Raw genomic sequence first — 23,146 nt, forward strand, 5'->3', positions numbered from 1 at the left:
CTAATGCGTGTATATGTGGGGCAGATGTTGGGGATGATGTTGTTTGTATGGTAATTAGCCGTTAGGTACACAGAACAAACAAGATGTTAATAACTTAGAAAACAATACAGAATCAGGTAAAAACCCAGTTCCTTATGTTTGCAATTTATCTTATTAGATGTCAAATTTAGGGGATTTTAGGAAAAGCAAAAAAATTGAAAAAATCCATTCGAATGACAATTTATTCAATTTTTACTGCCACCGGCAATTTACTTTCATTCATTAATGGAATTTCACATGATTGCGTTTTGTGGGCTCGTCCTATAGAATTGTGGAGGTTGCCCCCCCCCCCCACAACCAAGAGAGATGTAAGCGGTAGATCTCTTAAAAACCCCCACATTTTTTCTACTCTCACTTGATGAAATCAAAAACAAACAAAAAATGATTGCCAACTCATTTATCTCTTTGTACTCTGGCATTGTCTGCGGTTTCAGGCACGTTGGGGAGACATACTATCTGAAAAAATATGATAAGTTTTTTTTGTTTCATTGAATTGAGCACGTTTCGTTATCGGAGACCAGCAAATAAAGGGGAGTCTTAATTTGCTGGCAGGTCAGTGATTTGCATTTTTAAGAAAGACTAAATAAAATACGGTCAAAGCCCTGGGAAAATTTTTAAATGCGATCAGAGGAATGTGATTTTAACTTTCTCAAAAGTAACCTTGGAAGGCAATAAGCGATGATGTTGGTAACTATGTACTTTATTTCAAACTATGTGTTGTTGTTTTGGTTGTTTGAAAACTAGTTGAAGAGACGCATTGAATTGATTTTCCGCATGACTCATTCCGATGATATTCAAAATGTTTAATAAATTATGCAACACTAAGCAGCTTTTGTAGATTTTTTTCTTTTCATTGCGTTATGTTTTTTATTCTTTATAAGCTTGTTTATGATATGTGTGGCAAGCAAATGGGAATTCCCATATTTTTCATAAATCGAGTTGCACTCTTGATCTTCATGTTAGTGTTCTTTGAGAAGTTTATTTGTAATGTATGCGACAGTATGTTAACTTGAACATGTCTTTTAATAAAACAAGTAAGAGAGTAGCAGTCGGCTGTGCCGACAGAAATATAACCTCAGCTTCGGATCTAAAGAAAAGAAGCCAACACAATACTACTGACGTCAATAGTTCAATTTCACAGGAAGAATGGATTTGACCCCGAAAAAATTGAACCGCCTTAACTAGGGCCGCATACCCAACATGTTGACAAAAATTTAAAAACGATCCCAGACGAGTCCTTAAACTACACTCTTTCCAAATTTTGTGTGGGAGATACCCGAAAGAGTGGTCCGATGTAGTTAATATTCGGACATAATTCGAGACTGTAAGAAATAATACGATGTAAAACGTTTAGAGGGTTATCTTACGTACTACCCAGTTTATATGCTGCCGGCAATGTTTTTTTTAGATTTTGTGCCATTATCGAAGGAAGTATGGACTTGCCCCCGAAAAAAATTGCCCCGTCGCACACTGGTCGAAACCACGGATCTAGCGGCGCGAAAGTCAAAAAATCGAACTATAAAATTGCGAAATATTTTCCATTGTATCGATTACAGACACTTTGCAGACAAATATTTTGTTTTTGTCATTTCTGTTGTTGTAAATATTCACTCAGTTATTCACTATCAAATTCAAGAGTTTTTGTTGCAGCAGATTTTAAAAAATTGTTGCAAAAAATTAACTTCATATTTGTTTAAATGTTAAATAAATTCGTAATGAAACTGGACAAGACTTTTTTTTAATTAATAGCAGAGGGTGTGATTTAAACTATAAAAATTAGTTTGGGGTCTGGAGGTACTTAGTTGTATAGCAATAAATTTTCAAAAAATTCAATTTTTTAGTGTTTTTATGGGTTGTACGCGCTTGTTCCATAGTGTGCATCTTGTAAACTTGGCCGAACTTAGGTTCGATTATTTTTTGGGGAAAGAAATTGGACTCTCTGGATAAGAAATAACCACATTAGGGCTGCAAATATTTGCAAATCTTTTGTTGACTGCACTTTTAAAATAAGGGATTTTGCATGAAATTCATACAAATTTAGCTGTGCATTTGTATGGGAGCTAAATTAAAATATAGACCTATCTTGAGAAATGTTTGCAAGGAGGAGTTCTACCCCCGGAGACACTATAATACCATATTATAGCTAAATATGTTATTAAATATGGGATAACAAGTAAAAGTTCAACGATTCGGGGGGACCATAAAAGGGTCTACATCGAAACATAAATCCGGGTTAAAAATGTTTTGTAAGAAGATTTTATACGCAGTGAGAATATGGAATGCAAAATTACAGCCAAGTTGGTTTAAAAATGTGGTCATGATATTCAAAATACCTTAAATTGGGAGGTACGGTTACATGGGGGCTATATCAAAACGTGCACCTATGTCCATAATTTTTGGTGAACACATTTTGTGACCACTAGGAACCCTAAGTACCAAATTACAGGTAATTTGCTACGAAATTGTGGCTTAAATTCCCAAAATACCGAAAATCGGAAGGTACCGTTATATGGGGGCTATACCAAAACATCAGCCGATATTGTTCATATTTGGCCCATTATTATCCACAGGTACAAGCTGAGTTTGTACCAAATTTCAGTGAAGTATCTCAATTCGTTTGCAAGTTATTCATTTCGCGCCGCTAGATCAGTGCTTTGGACCACCGTGCGTCGTAACAAGGTCCACAAAAAAAAAAAACATTTGGAAAAAATTTTCAAAAGGATCCGAGGGGATTTTGTGTGAGATGTATTCGAAGGACGGAACCGATATAGTCCATATTCCAACCTGATACATGACTAGATGGAATAACACGATGTACAAAGTTTGGACTAATCAGATACTCCCTGCGAGAGTTATCTTGAGGATTTGACATTTTAGTTGGTACCGTCAGGGTTTCTTGGAGCTATTAAACCATTATCTCAGGAAGTATGGACCTGCCCCGAAAAAATTGTACTGTCGAAAACCGCGCCCCAAGAACAAGCTGAAGACAATTTCACCACGATCCGAGAGTTGCTCTTAAACTTCACATTTTCCATGGGAGGTACCCGAAGCAGTGGACCGATATTCGAACCCGATCTATGCCTGGAAATAATATTACCATGTGCAAAGTTATGACCAATTCGGTTACTCCCTTCCAGAGTTATCCTGTGCATAATTTTAGCGAACATTTTTGAACTTTTGTGGGGGAGATAGCAGAAGGAGTGGACCTAAATTGGCCATCTTTGAATTTAAACTTAGTTTGGACAAAATGTTACGAATGCCAAATTTTGGACCCGAATGGCTGTTTCGTTCGAAATTAATCGTGCGCACCAGCCAGCCAGACGGACGGACATAGCTAAATTGGCTCCAAACTGTCTGAAACACATTTCGTCCAAACATACTTGGGGTCTAAGACCACATTTTCGGCCTTTAGCCTAAATGCTGAGGTTATAAAAAGAAACAGCATTTTCGTTTGTGAAAATATAAGTTTTCGGTACTCGCAACTAATTATGTATATAAGGTAGAGTTGTGTAGTTCCGGAACGAACTAGTTCCAAGGTACTATTCCGGACAAGGAACTATTGGAACTATATCCGGCTCTTGCATTTATATAGTTCCTTTAGTTCATATATTTCCCGTCGTGCATATAATTCCTTTCATTTGTATAGTTGATTTTCTTCCTTTAATTCAACACTCACTTCGATCTTTCTCGTTCGGTTCGTTCATCATTCAGATGCGGTCACATTGTAAAATTAACGTAAATCACTTCCCCTGCAATTCATTTATTTGTATGAAAATTAATCCATCATAAGATGGAAACAAAAAGAAAGAGAAAGTTTTGTAAAATACTTCATTCTTGGAACTATTTGGAACGAAAGAAATCTAATTAACGACGGAAGAGAAAGGTTCATTGAACTATATCGGTCTCGAAACTATTTGGAACGAAGGAAACAGAAAGAACAATGAGAGAGAAAGATTCATTAAAATAAATCTCTCTCAGAACTATTTGGAACCATATTAAGGAACTAGTTCCTTTTGGGAAAAGGAACTAGAAAGATCGATCCGCTCCAGGAACTAGATTGCCCAACTCTAATATAAGGCCAACAAGTAATAATGGCGTTAAGTTCGACCGTGTCGAAATTGTTATACCCTCCACCACGAACTGTACTAAAGTAAATATGAACAATTTCGTTTCTGAAAGTACTAATATCTTCCTCTACGTTAAGGCTTAATCATTGGGGGAGCAGAATAACTTAACTGATGATAATCACTTTATATTGCAAATTTTATGCCATATAGAAAAACAAACATATAACAAAAAATGACAAGAAAATTGGTTTAAACTCGCGGTTTCAATATTTTATATGTTTCACATCTATTGTTAACGTCAGATGTGGGCTGCAGGCTGCAAAAAGTACAATTTTTCCAGAGAGGTCCAAATCTCAAGATAATCAACGAAAATCGAGGATATAGTAACTTGATATATGGGATACCATGAGACCTGGTCAATCAATGGTGTTTTCCTTCAAGGCGCAGTTCAACCAAGCGTTCTAAATGCTCTAAAATACCAGAAAGGATGCTGTTACTATTTTTAGGAGGTTTGTCCAAATATGGACCAAAATAGGTCTTATTTAAGATGTTTTCATATGTGAAATAAATAATTTTATTTATGTATATTAAAGCTAAAATTTGCTAATCCACCGCCTTTTCTCCTCTAAATTTAGCATTTCTACCCACATTTTGGGTCAATTTCCGGGTATTTACCCATTTTTCCCCAATTTACCCATTTTAATGGGTATTTACCATTTGGGTATTTACCCATTTCCTATCTCTAGAATATGGTTTGCTCATATTTTTTTTAATTTTGTTCGTGTCGCACAATGTTATAAAATAAAATGTTTTGTTTTCTTTGAAGAATTTCATGGAAATATTTTTTAAAAAATAACTTACAAAGCTAGGATATTGAAATTTCGGGAAGTGTGGCACTACATAAAGGATATTAACATATATTTTTGTGAAAAAAAATTAAAAATCAACTGATTTTTAAGTATTTCATTTTTAATGACATTTTTAATGTCCTTGTTATCCTTGAATGCAATAAATGAAAATTATTATATAAAGCCATATGAGACCAACACCAGCATCATGCGGTGAGTACAAGTATTTAAAATTTTTTTTTTTGAAAAATTTTGTCCTTTGAAATTTGAATGTCCTTTAATAGGTCGACAGTATGAGCAAACGACAAATCTTAAGTGCCATTTTACTTAATTTTTCCTATAGTGTCAATCGTATATAGTCCGGTTTTAAATACTACACATCCTAGGAGTAATAGAAATTTCTATACCAAATTATAAAGCTCTATTTTAAAAATTGCGAGCTATATCTTGACTTTAAAAGACTGACGGACATGGTTATATGGTTATGCGGTGAGTACGAGTATTTAACATATTTTTTTTTTTGAAAAATGTTGTCCTTTGATATTTGAATGCAAGCCCATCCAAAAGACTGATGAACACGGAAATTTACGATCCAAATTTACGGTCCATGCTTCCAGACATAATGGTCGAAAAGTTTTAAAAATCAACGCGACGAACTAAAATGCCTGATGGGCACGGTGAGTATCGAAAGCAGTGATTGACATTTTTCCAACCATTGCGCATCGTAGTGTTTTCCACACTTAAATCATCGTCTAATATGGACTATATCGGTCCATTCCTTTGAGTACCTCCCACACAAAATGTGCAGGACATGGCTAAGATAGTCCAAAATTTTCAGAACAAATTGAGTCCTGTTCGCGTATACATTTTGGAACTTATTTCGGATAGTTCTCGCAATACTTATTACAACAGTAAAGATTTGGATAAACAACGCCTACTGGGTTTGCTGCTTGTCATTATGTCACAGGCAGTATATCTCTCTCAGCAAAGCCACCTGATACCTTTTTACTTGTTTTCTTCTCGACATGGTAAAACATGGATGCCACCGTGGTGCAATGGTATGCACACCCACCTTGCACGCTGAAGGTCGTGGGTTCGATTCCCCGGCAACATCAAAATTTTCAACTGTGGCAAAATACCCCTTAGTAATGTTGGCGACATTTCCAGAGTATTTCAACCATGTAAAACTTCTCTAAAAGTGGCGTCTTAAGACACGCCGTTCGGACTCGGCGATAAACAGTAGGTCCCTTATCATTGAGCTAATCAGGGCAATCATGAGTATTTCCCTTGGAATTTTTCGCACGGAAAATAATTTTAAGAAGTGAAATTCTTTTAAAGTCATTATTTTAAAACTTTGAAAACTACTAGAATCACTTAAATTTGGAATATTCTCGCCGAATTGACACAAATATTCCCTTTTTTGATATAAATATGGAAATAAAAAATTGTGAAATTGGGGAAAGGGAACAAATTCCTGGCGGAATTTGTATTCATGATTGCCCTGAATATGATTCGGATGTTTGTGGAACAATTATTATGGTAAAACACACTGTAAGTAGTTTGAAGAATTTTTGGTAAATTTTGGGCGATTTGTAATAGCATAACAGATATTATGCAGAAAATTTTTGTTAAGAAAATTAAACATATTATTGGATCGTAGACTAACCATATCAAGCGTAGTGTGTGTTTATACTCTTTGTCAACCAAATGCTCTTCTTGCTTGCACCAAAAACCTGTTGTGGAGATTTCTTTCAACTGCAACTGCACACATCAACGCATTAAGTTTTCATGGAATTCCCCCCAATTTTTTTCGTAACAAACGCTTCGCATGCAGTTATTTAGAAAAGAAGCCACTGCTAAGGGGAACTTTTCAAAAAGTGAGCAAAACCGAAACACAAAGGCATTTACTTTACTATGTATATAGCTTTTAACAATCTTGGTTTTTTTCCTCGTGGTTGGTAATGTGGTTTCTTTGTAGATTGTTGTGTGTAAAAAATGAAAAACAAATGAAAAACTTTGAAATGAAAAGGAAAGGAAAAAGCTGCTTTTGCAGCTGACGTTAATCTCAAGCATTAACCTGTATTGAAAACATTGGAAAGCCCCAACGAGATTTTTTTCTGGGGTTTCCCAAGATTTAGATGTCGTTTTTTAATCCATAGACTTAAGTTAGTGAAATACATTTAATGACAATCTATTTAGGAAATTATCTAAAAATTCCAATGAAATTGTTTAGAAATTTGAAATAAAAATTGGTCCCGTATCATTGAGCTAATATGAATAGGGGTGCACTAGTTGATTTGAGAGAAGACTACCTTGACCCTTCTGGAATTGCATTTTCATTCCCAAATCGAGAGATATCGTTCCATGGGGGCTGTATCAAAACGCAGGTATATTTTGGACCTCCAAAGGGGACTAAATATTAAATGTTAGCATTTTCTGTTGAATAATGTGGCTAAAATATTAACAAAATTATGAGGGCTTTAGTAAAACATGAATTAATCTCAGAAAGAATGTTTGAAACCCCCAAAGCAGACAAAATTCAAAATTTAGCAATTTTTCTTAGGTAATGTTGTTAAAATCTTCAAAATCAAAACTTAGTACCCACAAACAAAACTTACTACCAAATTCCAACTATAGTGGTATAACGAGGCTAAAACCTTAAAAATACCGAAAATCGAGCGGTACGTTCTATGGGAGCTATATCAAAACGTGGATAGATATAGTCAATTTTCAATACCAAACATCCTAGGAGTAATAGAAAAATCTGCACTTAATGATAAAGCTCAATCTTAAATAGTGCGAGATGTATCTTGATTTCAACAGACAGGCGGACGGACATGGTTATATCGACATAGAATTTTATGCTGGTCAAGATATATGTACTTTAGGGTCTCCGACGAATAAAGCGTTGTTTTATACCATCTATCTATAGGCCAACTTCATCGAAATAATGGTTTGACCCCCAAATACTCGTATGTTTGGACGAAATCTGTTTCAGACAGACTCGATCTGGCCCTTTTCGTTCGTCTACCTGACTTGCTACTTCGTACGAGAACTCTCGAATGATACCTCCCCCACAACATTTTATAATTCTTTTGCTAAAATGGTGCGCACGATAACTCTCGGAGGGAGTATCCGATTTGGCCATAATTTGTACATCGCAATATTACTTCTAGATAATGGTTCGTATATAAACTAAATCGAAGTTGTAGCCCCTAATAACGGTACCGCCTGATTTAAGATATTCTGAAGTTGTTTTTATTTATTTACAATTCAGTACTTAAACTAACTTTTTAATAAAGACAAATAAAAGTACAGGAAATAATTCATTATTTGATAATACCTCAGCGTCATATAGACATTATAGAGTTTTTATCTAGATATTCGATCATAATTGCCTGTAATTTGGCAATAGGGTTTCCAGGGGTCAAAAAACTTCTCCAGCACATATTATGATGATAACAGAAAGAAAACTAATTATTTTACTTTAAAATATTTTTATAGTGGAGGGTGTAAGAATATTCGGTCCGGCCGAGCTTAAGGTTTTTTAACTAGGGATACTATATAAGTTTCAGGTCTAGTACTGAAAACGCGATTATTTAGCATCAAAAATAGTTTTATTATTTTCTAAAGTATTCGCCAGCATGGTTTATGTATGTATATATGAGGATTTATGAGTGAGGTTTTTTTTTTCAAAATGAGGTTTTTGATTTTCTTAATTTTTGATGTGGTGATGCTGCTTATCAGAAAAACATTTTAATAGACTTTCAGACGAGTTATGAGCATTTCTTTGCATATAGTTTTTACAGAATTCGACGACATCTCTAGAACCTTTAGTCAAAAACAAAAAATTTGAAAAAATTAAAAATGTTTTGCTGTTGAGCAAGCAAAAAATAAAGGAAATCAAAAACCTCATTTTGAAAAATTGTCGATTTCACTCATAAATGTCCATATGCATTTATGCATGCGTTTAAGCCAATTGTTGAAAACATGGTTTTTGAACTCTTCAACAGGATCTTCTGCCGACGCAAATGATCACTCCTTTTTTCTTAATGTATGGGAATAAAAAGAAGTCATTGGGTGCCAACTTAGGGCTGTACGGCGAATGACCCATCAATTCCATGTTTTGTTCAGTCAAAAGGCATTGTTTTGAATCGAGGGGTGAGACCTCGCATTGTCATGGTGATTCATCTTCTCTTGTCCGTTTCTCCGAAGATGTAATGATATAGGCTATGGAAAACTCATTGTATATATGACACTCCAAATATTATCCGATCATCATCCGAAATTGTAAGCCTTTTCGTTGTTCTACCACATTTACAAGTGGTTCGTATTTATTAAGATATACACTAGCGGTCATCTGAATAGGTTTGAATTTTTTTCTTTTTATATGTTAAGATATCTTCTGATGTGTTCTAATGCAGACCCATACTATTTACTTTTTGATAGTCCTATACTATGCCAACATTCCCAAGAAAAAACTTGACGGTGTTGCCATATTTTCGGAAAATATCCCAATTATAATAAAAAATGTACAAAAAAGTGTCTAATTTTTGCGATCATCAGAATAGGTTTTAATCAAATAAAATTGAAAAATTGTAATACCCATGCAAATATTGCGCAGTTTTTTGATATAGTTTAGTAAAATGGAACATTCTGATAAATCTTACAACAAAGTTGACCCGCTTTATTAGGAACGTGGGTTCAATTCTCAACCTGGAAAATTTACCAAGAACTTTCAGATAAAATCAAGAAATATTCCAACAAAAACGTTTTATAAACCTGCTTTAAATGACTTTTTGATTTCGTTAGATCTCTTCTGAGCTCCGAAAATTGTCTGAAAGCAAATACGAAGTGTAGCCATATTATTATGATCGATAAATTAGAAAGGTCATTGAAAATAGTTGGTATTTTAGTTCAAGTTTCATTTTTTAACCATCCTTGCAGTACAAATTTAAGTATTATCATGCTCACAAATCCACCATACATAGTTGACCACATGTATCATAAATGTTCGAAAATTGGTCTGGAAGAATGTTTCTTCGACGACAATAAAGTAGAAAATTGTAATTCAAATTTAAGTCAAAGGGGCATGATATCGCCGAATTTTATACACCATGGTTGGCATAGTATAGGACTCTCAAAAAGTAAATAGTATGGATCTGCAATACGAACACATCAGAAGATACCTTAACATATAAAAAGAAAAAAATTCAAACCTATTCAGATGACCGCTAGTGTATGTACATTGAAACACATTTTACTGTTTAAATTTTTACCGAAACGCATGTTTTGAAAAAAAAATATAAAAATACTTCTAGAAAAACAATTAACACAATAACAAGAAATTCTAATTGCATGGAAGGTCGAAAACTTTCGTCGTGCAGTTATAAGGTCGTTTACATAAGATGAATTAATAAAAAAACTCAAAAGCATATGTTGGATATTCATGTTAAAGATAAAATGTTTAAAAAGAAAATTCTAATTCTCTTGAAATCAATGTCATAGCTATTTTCCAAAAAACATCTTTTAATCTCAAAGAAAACAAAGTGAAATCATTTTTAATGTGATGCCAAGCTATAAAAAGACATTTTCATCTCGAAGACACTTGTTTTCATGAGAATCAGCCGTATCATCACGTTATTTTCAACACACCCTATCCATCTATCGTTCATTGAAAATATATGGCCTGACTATGTCAATTCAATTGGCGGCATGCCAATGGGATGGAAATGGGTGGGTAAATGTAAGCACTGCATCACTGTAGGAATCTTCTGTTTTAATGGAAATGCAATGACGGACAATTCACCGGCTACCGACAGAGAACGTGAATTTTGTCCCATATACATTTGTGTACATTTGATGAGCAGATTGTACGTTCCTATGGTCAGGAACATCGCAATCAGTGTCTATGTAGTCAGTAGTCGTCTACCGAGTAAAGATATAAACAAACTTTTGACGTCAGCATTAAATGATGTATGAACTTTCTGCATATTATATTTGTATGTACATATATGTAGATTTTTATATGTAGATTTTTATGATGTTTATGATGATGCTGTTCTCACATAATCATTATGTTCGGATGGAAACAAATGTACCGCAATTTCTACGTAGAGGTTTTATAGACTCCCGCCTTTGAAATTAACATGTACGCATTGGTCATTCTAGAATAAGAGTGTGGAGGACGATGTTGCTTTACAGTGGAAACTTTGAAACTAAAAATGTATTTATTTTGCAGAAATATAAACAATATTTTGTTGACTTATGGAGCATGCGAGCATGCCCAAGTTGTTCAATAAATATCAATTGTCTACTTTGGCATAGTTATGTAACTAGTTACTCATTGATCCTAGTTACTTTACACCCAAAAATGGCACACAAAATAGACTATAGCCTGCTTTTACCACTGGATATGGGTTTTCCTGCCTATCATGTCAATTCACTAGTTACAGATAATGCGGCGTGTAATATATTGACTATTTTATAGACTACCGATGGATAGTGTAATCGACAAGGGTTCTCTCTTGTAATCTCTTTTCAACATTATTTATTTTTTTAACAAAATAGAAAAAAAAATGTTCTGTCATTTTGTTTATTCATAATTAAAAAAAAAACTTATTGATGCGTTTGTTTTGCAAAAATTGAAGATGCAAAAAAGAACGTGTTACGAGCTAAATCATAGAAAGGATGAACAATTTAAAAAGAATATTTATAATATATCTATGGTATGTATTGGTATCTATCTTGACGGAATACATTATCGCGTCATTTCATTTTATTCCAAGAACTTTTGAACGATCTGAAGGACCCACGAAAAAAACATTTCAAGGACCAAATAAACATAAGTAACGCTCTAGTTCCAGTATCAAGGATCAAGATGGGCCTGTCATATCCATAAGTATACAAGATTATATTGTCATTTGTAAAATTTTTGCACACCATGCAATAACATAAATTGTGGCTAAGGCATATATACATGCATTTACCCATTTATCTGACTTCAACTTACTAGTAATTTTGGCTGTAATTCCTGACTACCGAATTGACTGCTTACTGGTAATCGAATTGGGTGGTTACTGGTAATGCAGTGAGGAGACAATGGACCCCTTCCTATGACATCCCCATGTTATATTCACCAGTCTATAACATTGCGAGTAGATTGGGTGGTAACTAGGGGTGTTTACCAGTAGCCAGCAAAATTGCTAGTTATTCCCTAGTTACCCGAACTACTGGGGTATGTTTTCCACAGTCACATACGAATAAAGTTGACTTAATTTTTACTGAAACAAGTAAAGAACTATCAGTCGGCTTTGCCGATAGAGGTATACCCTCAGCCTGTGTGGATTGAAACAACTATGTATTTAGGAGGTCCCAAAACCGTATGTATTTAGGAGGTCTTCAGAATTTTGGGCGTATAAATATGCCGACAAAGATATGGATTAGGCTAAAATCTCAAAGTTTAGCAGTGGGGGTTCCTAAAGGAATGGACCGACATAATCCATTTTGGAAGTATGTCTTATTTTGAGAGTAATTCCTCTCGATAGGATCAATATACCAGGAAACATGGACTTGCCCACGAAAAACATCATATCGCTGTAAACAGGGTTACTAAGAGTACCTTCGGTAAAAAATTCCAAAAGGGTCTCACACAGACGCTTAACCGCACTTAAACAAAAATGTTGTTCATTTGTATGGGTGGTACCCTAAGGAATGGACCGACAGCGCCCACTTTTAAACATAATCTAAGTTCGGACAAAATATTTCGTGACAAAATATTTGGACCAAATTGGTTGCTCCGTTTATGAGATATTGCGCTTACCATTTTAGCGGATATTTTCGAATTTTTGTGGGGAAGGTACCGGAAGGAGTGGACCTATAAGCACCATCTTCGAATTTCATCTAATATTCGAAGAAATATTACGATATGCAAAGTGTGGACCAACGCAGTATTCGTTTCGGGAGTTGTCGTGCGCACCAGCCACTACACATGCTGGCCGTAGGGTTTTTTACAGTTTTCGGGCCATTTTCTCAAGAAGTATGGGACCTTGAGTGCAACCTGTTGCAAGAAAAAATCAAAACAATTCGAGAGGAGGTCCATATTCTAACCTGATCTATGTCTCGTAGCAATATTACGATGTGCAACGTATGGACCAAATCGGTTAGTTCCTTCGAGATTTACGGTGCGCATAATTTTCGCGAAAAAAATTTAAACTTTTGTGGGGGAGGGAGGGGGCCGATATGGCCCATCTTCGAACTTAAACTAAGTTTGGACAGACTACAAAGACCACGACAAGTCAGATAAAAGTTCAAAGATAAATTTTGAGAGAACATAGAAAAAAACTGGAAAGGAGAATGAATATCAGATCCTGATAATGTCTTTCGAAGAAAGACGAAATATCGGAAAATATTGGAAAACGTTTCCTTCTGATCGAACGGATTCCGACCACTTCATGAAAAATGAATGTAAAGCTGCTCGAGTTCCTTGTGGGTACCATTGGCGTCTTCGTTAGGGTCTTGCAATTTGACACTATCGTGCTGAAAGACATCGTCGCGGTCGGAATCTACTAAAGTGGCCCCTGTTTCGAATTCGGAGAAAGGGAAGGATCAGGCGCAGACGAAAGTACATCACTTCTCTCTTGGATCTAGTGCGGCAACGTTTAAATATCAAAAATTCTTGAAAAATTTAATAGAACCCCATTTAAAGCTCCTTAACCTGATAATTTGCCAGCAGAGCAGTTAAAAGCCACAGGTGACACTCTCATAAGATATATAGTAAGTTGAATCTGGGATGAGGAACTCGTATTCTTTGATTGGAACATGAGCATCCTATGAACCGTCAACAAGACTGAAAATAAAACTGTATGTTCCCATTACAGGGGTGTACCTTTGCTGCTCAATGCTTACAAAATATTATCCAGACTTTAATCGTTCGCACTAAAGAATACGGGATGACAATCTTGGCGTGATGCAGAGACTTCAGTTCACAATTCTGTCCATTCAATCTTTTTGTGAATGAAGAGAAATGAGGCTGAAACAAAGGTTATCCAGGTAGCGGTATCATACTGATTAGAGATTCCCTAACCCCGCCGACCACGTCCCCTTTGAAGTTTTCAGGTTTATAGTAAGGATGGCGACTATATTAGAACGGATTCTCTTTGATACATGGGCGCCTCAACGAGTAGAAGACGTAGATGCCGAGTCCCTGTCATCGTGGTGGAGGGCTATGACCTGAGCGTCCTCAGTTCCCGCCACAATCTAATCTTTCTATGGATGGTGACCACGGCTATAATCACGGGCAACGCTGCACTTGATAATAGACACAAGTCGGGAGGGGACTACTAATCTACGCTTGCACAACTCTTAGTCTCATTCAGGAAAGTTCTTTCCTGAGCAACATCCTCTGTCAGATGACAAGATGGATACAACAGTAATTTCATCTCAATCTAACAAAGAGGTGTCTTCCTCAGCTGCCATTGGAAATACCAGCGAGAGTTTAACTCCCTTTGGGGATAAAACATCGGGCGTAACCGATAGATCCACCATTCCCAGGCATGACGCTTTAGTGGATGAGGTTGTGGAGGAGGAAATAAACCAATCTTAGGGAGAGGAATGGTAAGTACGCGTACAAAATGACAGTGCAGCATTGCAAAAAATTTGTTAGCAGAAAGAGAGCAGATTGAAACTTCAATTCATGGGGCGTTTCGACAGAAAATATCTTTACGTTGGAAAACGTTTCCTTCTGATCGAACGGATTCCGACCACTTCATGAAAAATGAAAGTAAAGCTGCTCGAGTTCCTTGTGGGTACCATTGGCGTCTTCGTTAGGGTCTTGCAATTTGACGCTATCGTGCTGAAAGACATCATCGCGGTCGGAATCTACTAAAGTGGCCCCTGTTTCGAATTCGGAGAAAGGGAATGATCAGGCGCAGACGAAAGTACATCACTTCTCTCTTGGATCTAGTCCGGCAATGTATAAATATCAAAAATTCTTGAAAAATTTAATAGAACCCCATTTAAAGCTCCTTAACCTGGTCAATTTGTCGACGTGTAGTCGTTGTTTCAACACTCAAAAATAATTATAATTTTGTTTGTGTCATTGGCGTTAAAAATGAAAAGAGAGAAATTGTCATAAAAAATGAAAATTTGAGCGCATGCAACTTTGATAAAATCTACATATGTATGTATGTATGTATGAAATCATGGAAGCGGAAGAGGACGCAATGAAATTAAATGTATTTTTAATAGCGGAAAACTTTTAAGCACTTAAAAGTATCGATAATAATAACCAAATTTATTTTGAACGTATAGGTAAAACAGTTTAGTTAGAAGACCCGTTCGAGCACCATGCTTTTTGAACAATTTTGGCAATGTTGCGCAATTGTTCTTCTCACAATAAATTTAACTTTTGTAAGATATCTTTTCCAACATTTTATATTTTATGACAACTTTTCACGTATAATGTATTATTTTAAGGCGACTTTAAGGCTAACGAATTTACGTTGTACGTCCAAAAATGAAAGTTTGGGTAAGTTTAAGGTATGTTCACTGAAAGCTGTTAAACGGGATGTTGTCGAAATCAATGTAAATTTTCAATTGCTTAAAAGGCCAGTAAATCAGGCAGATGTAAGTAGAAACAAAAGATATTGACTATTTTTAAGAACTCGATGATTCCTTTTATCCCTTCAAAAATAGTTTTTACTTCGCATGCGAAGACGTGGCGACATCGGTGGAAAAGCTCTTTATGAATACAATGTTGATATATGCGAATTTCTAAGCAGGAATCGTCGTAAACCATTGGCAAATTTATTTTACAACTTCTTTGAATTACAACGAACTTCCAACCTGAATCACTCTTGTCCTTTCGATGTAAGTATATATGTATGTATATGATTGTGATCTCCCAAAAATGATATGTAATGTATGTCAACGCATCTTAATTATTCTAAACTTTTAGCATGACATAATTGTGAAGGGTTGTCGTGTGAATTCAAAGTTAATCGAAGTGCTGCCTATCGATTCCGGAGAATATATTGTTTGGACGAGTTGGAATATTTTTGGTCGACCCATTGCAGAGGTTGAAATTTTATTAAAGTTTGATTAAAAGAACAAAATAAGCACAATAAGATTAAACAGTAAGCTGGAAGATTTTATCGCACTAGTTTTAAGATACTATGACTAGGAAGAAATCTGTTCGGAAAATCAAACCAAAAGGTGACCTGTAATACGAGGCGTATGTGTGTTATATAATTAATTATCTTGAATGTATAATACTAATGAAAATGTTTCAATTATTATTTATTTAATAAAAAATCAAAACGTAATTTGTTTCTTACAAACCGAAGAATATTTTCGACTATCTTTCTGAGCTGTATGTCAGTTATGCCTCATCCATGGCATGTAGGTACCTATGACAGTCACACCCACTTTTAGGAGAATGTCGGAGCAAGTATTTTGTGTGACTGAGCGTCACTCAGGTCTGATAAATGGCATTTGATGGCAACGCGTCATTTCACTACTCTCAAAGCGTTATTCAACAATTGAAACATATCAGTCAGCTATTCTTAGACTCTAAGAATAGACCCGCTCTAGGAAATAGGGACAAAAATAATATTTTCTTGACAATGGATTTTTTTTCAGTCCACTGACAGGTGCAATCTACACAGACTACACGAATAAAATCCATAATCCTTCTGGAACTTTCGAGAAAAATAATTCACTACACAATAATTCACCTGCAGTAAAAAACAGAATTTAACTGTTTATATACTGAAAAGTATTAGCTGCCCCGTAAAACAAATTATACTTTTCTCACGATCTCTGAGTTTATCCAATTTTAAAATATTACCTTTGTCTTTGAAATGTAACTTACCGGCTAAAGTTTTCCTGTATCCGGTTTCTCTAGTACACGAACCCCCCATATTCCGCAATATGAGGTGTACGCGATCCCTACGTTAAGGGAAGGTGGCTCACTCGGTTGGCAGGGACGGGAAAATGTGGCGTAGGGAACGATCGAAAAAATAATAATATCTGAAAAGTGGCCGCTATAAAAATTTCCACACAATCCGAGATTTGGTCTTATACTGCATTTAAGCGCAAAAGTGTTAAACTTTTGTGAAGTGGTAAATCCTTTCGATAATTTTTAACCAATGGGAACCATAAATGCCAAATGGCATATTTTGCCCAAAAATGTAGATAAAAAAGTAAAAACCGCGTTAATTTCGGTCGGGCCGAACTTGATATACCCTCCACCATGAGATGCATTACAGTAAAATGGAACAATTAGTTTCTTTTCGTTTGTGAAGAGGACTGACCAATGTGACTAACCTTAAAAATACCGAAATTAGAGAGGTACCGTTCTATAGGGGCTATATCACACCGTCGATCTTTACCGACAAATTTCTGGCGGAAAGAAGAATAAATACCAAATTTCCGATATTTCGGTAAGATTATGTACCTAAAACCTTAAAAATATCGAAAATCAAGATGTACGCTTTTAGGGGGGATATAGAAAGACGTGGACCTATACTGATAATTTTCTTCTGGAATATTTTATAACCGCATGGAAGACTAAATAAAACATTTCAGTCATTTCGGTGGGGTATTGACGTCACAACCTTCAGAATTACGAAAATCGGGAGGTATCGTTCTATGGGGGCTATATCGAAACGTGTACCTATGTATATCGACGAATTTCAATCTAACGTAGACTAAGTACCAAATTTCAGCCATTTAGGTGGATTGTTGGGGCTACAATCTTCAAAATACAGGCAGCGTTCTATGGGAGCTACATGAAGGCGTGGACCCGTACCTACCAGTTTCTGGGAAAGTTGTACACCCCCCCCCCCAAAAAAAAAACACTAAATACGAAATTACAGCCACTTCTGTGGACCTATAGTGACAAATTTAGGAAGAAAACTTGAATACCCCCAAGGAAGACGAAATACCAACATTCAGCCATTTCGGTGGGTTATTGTGGTTATAACCTTCAAAATATCGAAAATCGGGAGGTACCGTTCTATGGGCACTATATGAAGGCGTGGCCCAACAACAACATACAGAAAAACAAACAAACTATACGATCCTGTCAAAACTGGGACATTAATACAAGGACATACTATGTGGGTAGGGTGTTATAAATCGGTTTGGGTCAAAAGTTTTTTAACGAAATAATGGTAGTAGTCCCACCTATTTATATACCAAAATTATTTGATCGGATGTAGATAAACAAATAAGTAATTTTTAGTGGTGCTGAGTTTCCTAGAGAGGATGCCTATTTTGGTTAGGGGTCGGAATACGCAAACAACTTATACGGGGAAAATGACCAACCTTATATTTTAATGAGACTATCTCCGCTTTGATTAGATGCATTCGAAAAAAAAACCTGTCAATGAAAGGAGAAAATCGCATCTTTACAAGTAAGGTTGACGCAGGTGTTCAACAATGGAGAGAATAAGCACCCAGCAAAATTAAATGGAAGTGGTTTCATATGAAATCATGATTTCTTTTGCAGAAGTTCAAATGAAGTGGTGAAAGATGCGATCTTTTTTGTCGAATTTTCATGAGTCGTGAAAAGTCCTGAAAGATCTAGTCTTTCTCGTCGAATTTTTATGAGTGTAACTTAAGTCGGGAAAAATCCCAACTTTCTCATAATATTTTCATGAGTTCAAATAAATTGATAAGTACCCGTACAATAAATGGTCATATAATCATGCACCCGAATAATTGTTCACTTGCAAAAGTAATTGATAGTGGCAAAAGTTTACATATTTTAGTAAAAAATACTATAAAAATTTGCTAGAAAACGAAAGAAAAAATGTTTATGCCGCCCAATAATTTCTATTTCTTTCTACGACTTCCACTTTATTTTGTGTGGAAGCAAAAATATGGATGGATATACGAGGGCTGCACGAAAAATGTCAGGCCTAGGCAAAATTGCGCCATTTCAATTTTTTTTTGGAAAGTTTCACAGTTTTTACCCGCTCAAAACGGTTTGTCATACAAACATGTGTTGTGTTGTTAAGAGTGGCTTGAAAAAAATCACTTTGCAAAGCAAAAAAATAGAATTAACTTGTGAACATCTTCGTCCGATCATTTTTCACCAGAGCTCCGATTTACTCGACAGTGAAAAATGGGAGGATGCGGTAAGTTTTTTTGTGTGCAATTTTTCTGGTAGGGGTGTGGCAGGTTTATTTGTGCGTGGGATAAGTTTTTGTTGGTGGGAGGGAGGGGGCAAGTTTCCCCCCTCAACTTGCTCGAATTCGAGAAGAGTTTCAATCGCGAGCTGAATTCGAGGGAGTATTCGGAGCTCTGCTTTTCACAACTTTTGACGTCGATATGGGGCCAACCTATAACAACTGGTTTAATAAGAAGAACAAGAGAATATGAATCATTCTACATCATAAAAATGCGAGCTCTCACACATCCATTCAAACCAGCACATATTTGACCCCTGATTTGGGATCCAATGACTACATTTGATTCCAGCATATCAAGAAAAATGTTGTGGTCAATGGAAAGGCGTTATCGTGCAGCCCTCGTCCAGAAAATTAAACACAGACTTTCAAAATTAAGAGCGAAAGAAATACAAAGATAATATCACAGAAACTATTTTTTCACAAATGTTTACATATTTTGGTTCTTGGTGTAGTTTTTTCATACTGTACAGGATACATGTGATGTTTCTTACATCCATCCGAAATCCACTATTTGTCAAAAATATGTACGATTTTCATGAGATGCAAAATCACTTTCCCATTTTTCCCTACATTCCCATTATTTGCTCTCATATTTCCTATCTTGTTTGGTAAATGCTCTCAACTTTGTTCTCTTTTTCTTTTGAATGGCCTCATCATCTCACCATCACATTAACACTGTATCAACAAACCACAACCCTGCAAACATTTTCTATCGCCTACTTGACGGAAAGATCACTTAAAAGCGATTGTGGTGTATGCTGCGACAGTCGCATTTTTATCCCAAAAGATAAAAATGACTGAAGAAACTGTACCACTTTTGCGGCCCTAACTGGCTCGCCGCACGTAGGTTTAAAATCCGAGAAAATTGCGCTTAATTGAAAAATTAGAACATACTTTCTTAATAATCTGCCTTGACAGAGTTAAAGAGGACAAAATTCTAACTCACTATCCAAAATAGCAACATGTTAAAATTGAGAAATTTATCAAGTTTTTGCGAACATTTGAAAAAAAAATATACATTTTGGTAGTTGTGAACGGTGATAACGTAGCTTTTAATATATAAAAGTGTCATTTTTAGTATTGATGTATCAAGTAGAGGTATTTCTTAATATTTTGGAAAATATTTGTTCCTACAAAAGTGTTGTAGAAATATACCTAAAAAATCTTCAAAGTATGTCAATATTTTTCACAATTTTGAAATGTATTAGAGTATAGAAAAAAAGGTCGTGAGAATTTTTTTTCTTAAATGTTATTTTTTAATTTTCACTAAAACTCCACTCCGTTTTTTGCGCATTTTGAGTTTTGTCAAAAATGGTGAAAATAGTCATGGGTCATATTTTTTGACTTTTTTGGGCTTTGTCTTTATTTTCTCTGGTCTTGTTGTACATTATTTCGTGTTTTGCATTGATGCCTGTGTTCACCCTAAAGAACATTATGTGTGCAGGTTTACCATTACTATATATATATAATAATCGGAACTTTATATATAATTTATATGAAATTATGGCGATGGAATTTAATGACGACAATTTGGAGTTCATTTCGTTCTTATGAATGTTTGTTTTAATTTTCATATACACATCAACTCAAGGTGCAATTACCAGGCGATACGGTAATGCCAGCTAATGTCTACTTCTGCTATGAGAATATACGGAGGGACGAACTTGCATGAAAAACGAAAATGTTAAGACGTAAAAAATTTCATAATTATTTAATTATTTTTTCCCATTTGGAAAGCTAACTAATTTTTCTTCTTTCTTAAATTAAATAATTACTCAGGTTGGTATCTTCTATTCAGGCTCGACCACAAGTAAAAGCAAATTTGTTGTGAAAAAAAGATGTTATGCCCGTATAAAATTTAACATCGAAGAAACACCGTTTTCACTACATTTACCGTTATAATATCAAAAAACGAAGTGACCCAAAGACACCAAACGTATTTTCGTCTTCCATAGAATAATACAAAACAGAATATACAGTATCGGCCAAAACTAAAGCACCCCCTCAGTAAATTTTTTTGAAATTATAATTTTTTTATGAAAACTAAATTATAAATTTATTTTTGATTTTTCTTTTTATCTGTTTATATCTTTATAATTGAAAAATACAAAAATAAGGAGATCAGAATTCAATAAACAAAAGTTAAAATTCAAAAAACATTTTAGGTCGCAAATATAAGCGGACAAAACTAAAGCACCCCCCCATTTTGCAATTCGATCGTTTGCTAATTTTTAAACCTAAGGGATTTAGTATTTGACCAGAGAATGCTGTAGCATCATTTTTGGATGAATATGAACAATATCGGCTAATGTTTTGGTATAGCCCCCTTATAGCGGTACCTTCCGATCTTCGGCATTTCGGATATTTAAGCCACATTTTCCTACTAAATTAGCTGTAATTTGGTACTTAGGGTTCTTAGTGTTCACAAAACATATCCACCAAATATCGTGGACCTGGGTCCACGTTTGGGTATAGCCTCGATATAACATTACCTTCCGATTTTCAGTATTTTGAGGATTTAAGATAAATTTTCCGAAAACCGATTATTTCGCCTGCAATAATTATTAATTTAGTATCTTTTATGCCTAAAAGATGTGATTGTGTCATCCAGAATAGAGGATAAGCAACGAAATATTGATTTCAATAGTTTTTGCTGTACCTCAAATGGGGGGGTGCTTTAGTTTTGTCCGCTTATATTTGCGACCTAAAATGTTTTTTGAATTTTAACTTTTGTTTATTAAATTCTGATCTCCTTATTTTTGTATTTTTCAATAATAAAGATATAAATAAATAAAAAGAAAAATAAAAAATAAATTTATTATTTAGTTTTCATAAAAAAATTAACATTTCAAAAAAATTTACTGAGGGGGTGCTTTAGTTTTGGCCGATACTGTATGTATCAGAACCCCTGCATTTTTTCAACTTTTGTATCACAGTGTTATTGACTAAACAAAAACAAAAAAAAAAAAAAAAAAAAAAGAAAACCCAGAAATGTTTTTAAAACCTCGAAATATCAGTAAATATTGCAAAAATTGAATTGAAGCTAAAATAAAAAATGTATACAACATTAATTGTTGTGTCTTTCGGATCTGAAAAAAATGACTGCGATATGAACATTGAAAGCGAAAAATCCATTTTGTTTTTCTCAAAATGGCATTTTGGAAATCGTGGTCACCGACTAGTACCAATATTGGTAGAAAACTAATACCAATGTTTTTGTGGGCATATTTATGATATCAAAAAAATAGTAATTTATCGAAAGATGCATTTAAAAATACTAATTTACAATTTTATGATCAAAATTTGGTAGTTTTAAGGTATAAATTGATATTTTGATTTGACGCCTATGAAGGACAAAAACATAGGAATATAGGTTTATACGTTTTCTAGTTAGAGTGGTCATCGCAAGCCGCTTTAATAAAAAGAGTGTTTCGTAGACGGTCATTTGCCACAAAAATTATGTAATATTTTTAAACAACAGAAATGTCGAATGTAGCTTAAAATATGCTCTTTCAAATGAAAAATCAAAACCTTAAAAAATTGGTAGTTTCCTTAGAAAAAAAAATCATGAAAAACGACATCACAAATATTAATAGAAAACATATTTATTAACACGGTGCGCCTTAACTAAATTTAAATGAAAGGTGCTTTCACCAGGGAAGTTTTTGCGGTTTCTGAAACTACAATGTTTATAAATGAGAAAAATCAAAAAAAAAAAAAAAACGGCGTAGGGATTTTCAAATAAATCGCGGTCAAAGTTGTTTTGCTTGGAAACCGCAAGCCCTATCGAAATGAGTTGAAAGAAAATATTATAGCTGTGAAAATTCTTTTCAAGACTGGTTTTTCTGATATTTTCGTAGGTTTTACCATTTTTGAGATGTACTGACTGTATACCCCGCTATAAAACAATGTCATTCAGGGTGCACCTTAACTTACTTTGAATGAAAACCGCTTACACCTGGGAAGTTTTCGCGGATTCTGTACAAAAACACAT

General features: G+C 34.9%; 2 protein-coding genes across 2 annotated transcripts in view; one reads left to right on the plus strand and one right to left on the minus strand.

Annotated features, from left to right (window-relative positions):
* Positions 1-23,146, minus strand: part of Incenp (Inner centromere protein) — a 253,177-nt gene that overhangs the window by 198,094 nt on the left and 31,937 nt on the right. The window lies entirely within an intron of this gene.
* LOC141387367 (uncharacterized) lies at positions 588-16,293 on the plus strand. Its single transcript, XM_073956967.1, has 5 exons — positions 588-726; positions 15,266-15,364; positions 15,431-15,580; positions 15,650-15,823; positions 15,912-16,293. The coding sequence occupies exons 2-5, from the start codon at positions 15,302-15,304 to the stop codon at positions 16,056-16,058; spliced, it is 534 nt and encodes a 177-aa protein (XP_073813068.1). The 5' UTR covers positions 588-726; positions 15,266-15,301; the 3' UTR covers positions 16,059-16,293.

This window comes from Musca autumnalis, unplaced genomic scaffold, assembly GCF_047663935.1.
Source record: "Musca autumnalis isolate F117 unplaced genomic scaffold, ASM4766393v1 scaffold_5, whole genome shotgun sequence".
NCBI lineage: Eukaryota > Metazoa > Arthropoda > Insecta > Diptera > Muscidae > Musca > Musca autumnalis.

Coding starts and splice junctions, on each gene's coding strand:
- LOC141387367 (XM_073956967.1), top strand. CDS start 15,302: ATGCTTTTTGAACAATTTTGGCAATGTTGCGCAATTGTTCTTCTCACA. Junction 15,581..15,649: donor GGCCAGTAAATCAGGCAGAT/GTAAGTAGAAAC, acceptor CTTCAAAAATAG/TTTTTACTTCGCATGCGAAG. Junction 15,824..15,911: donor ATCACTCTTGTCCTTTCGAT/GTAAGTATATAT, acceptor CTAAACTTTTAG/CATGACATAATTGTGAAGGG.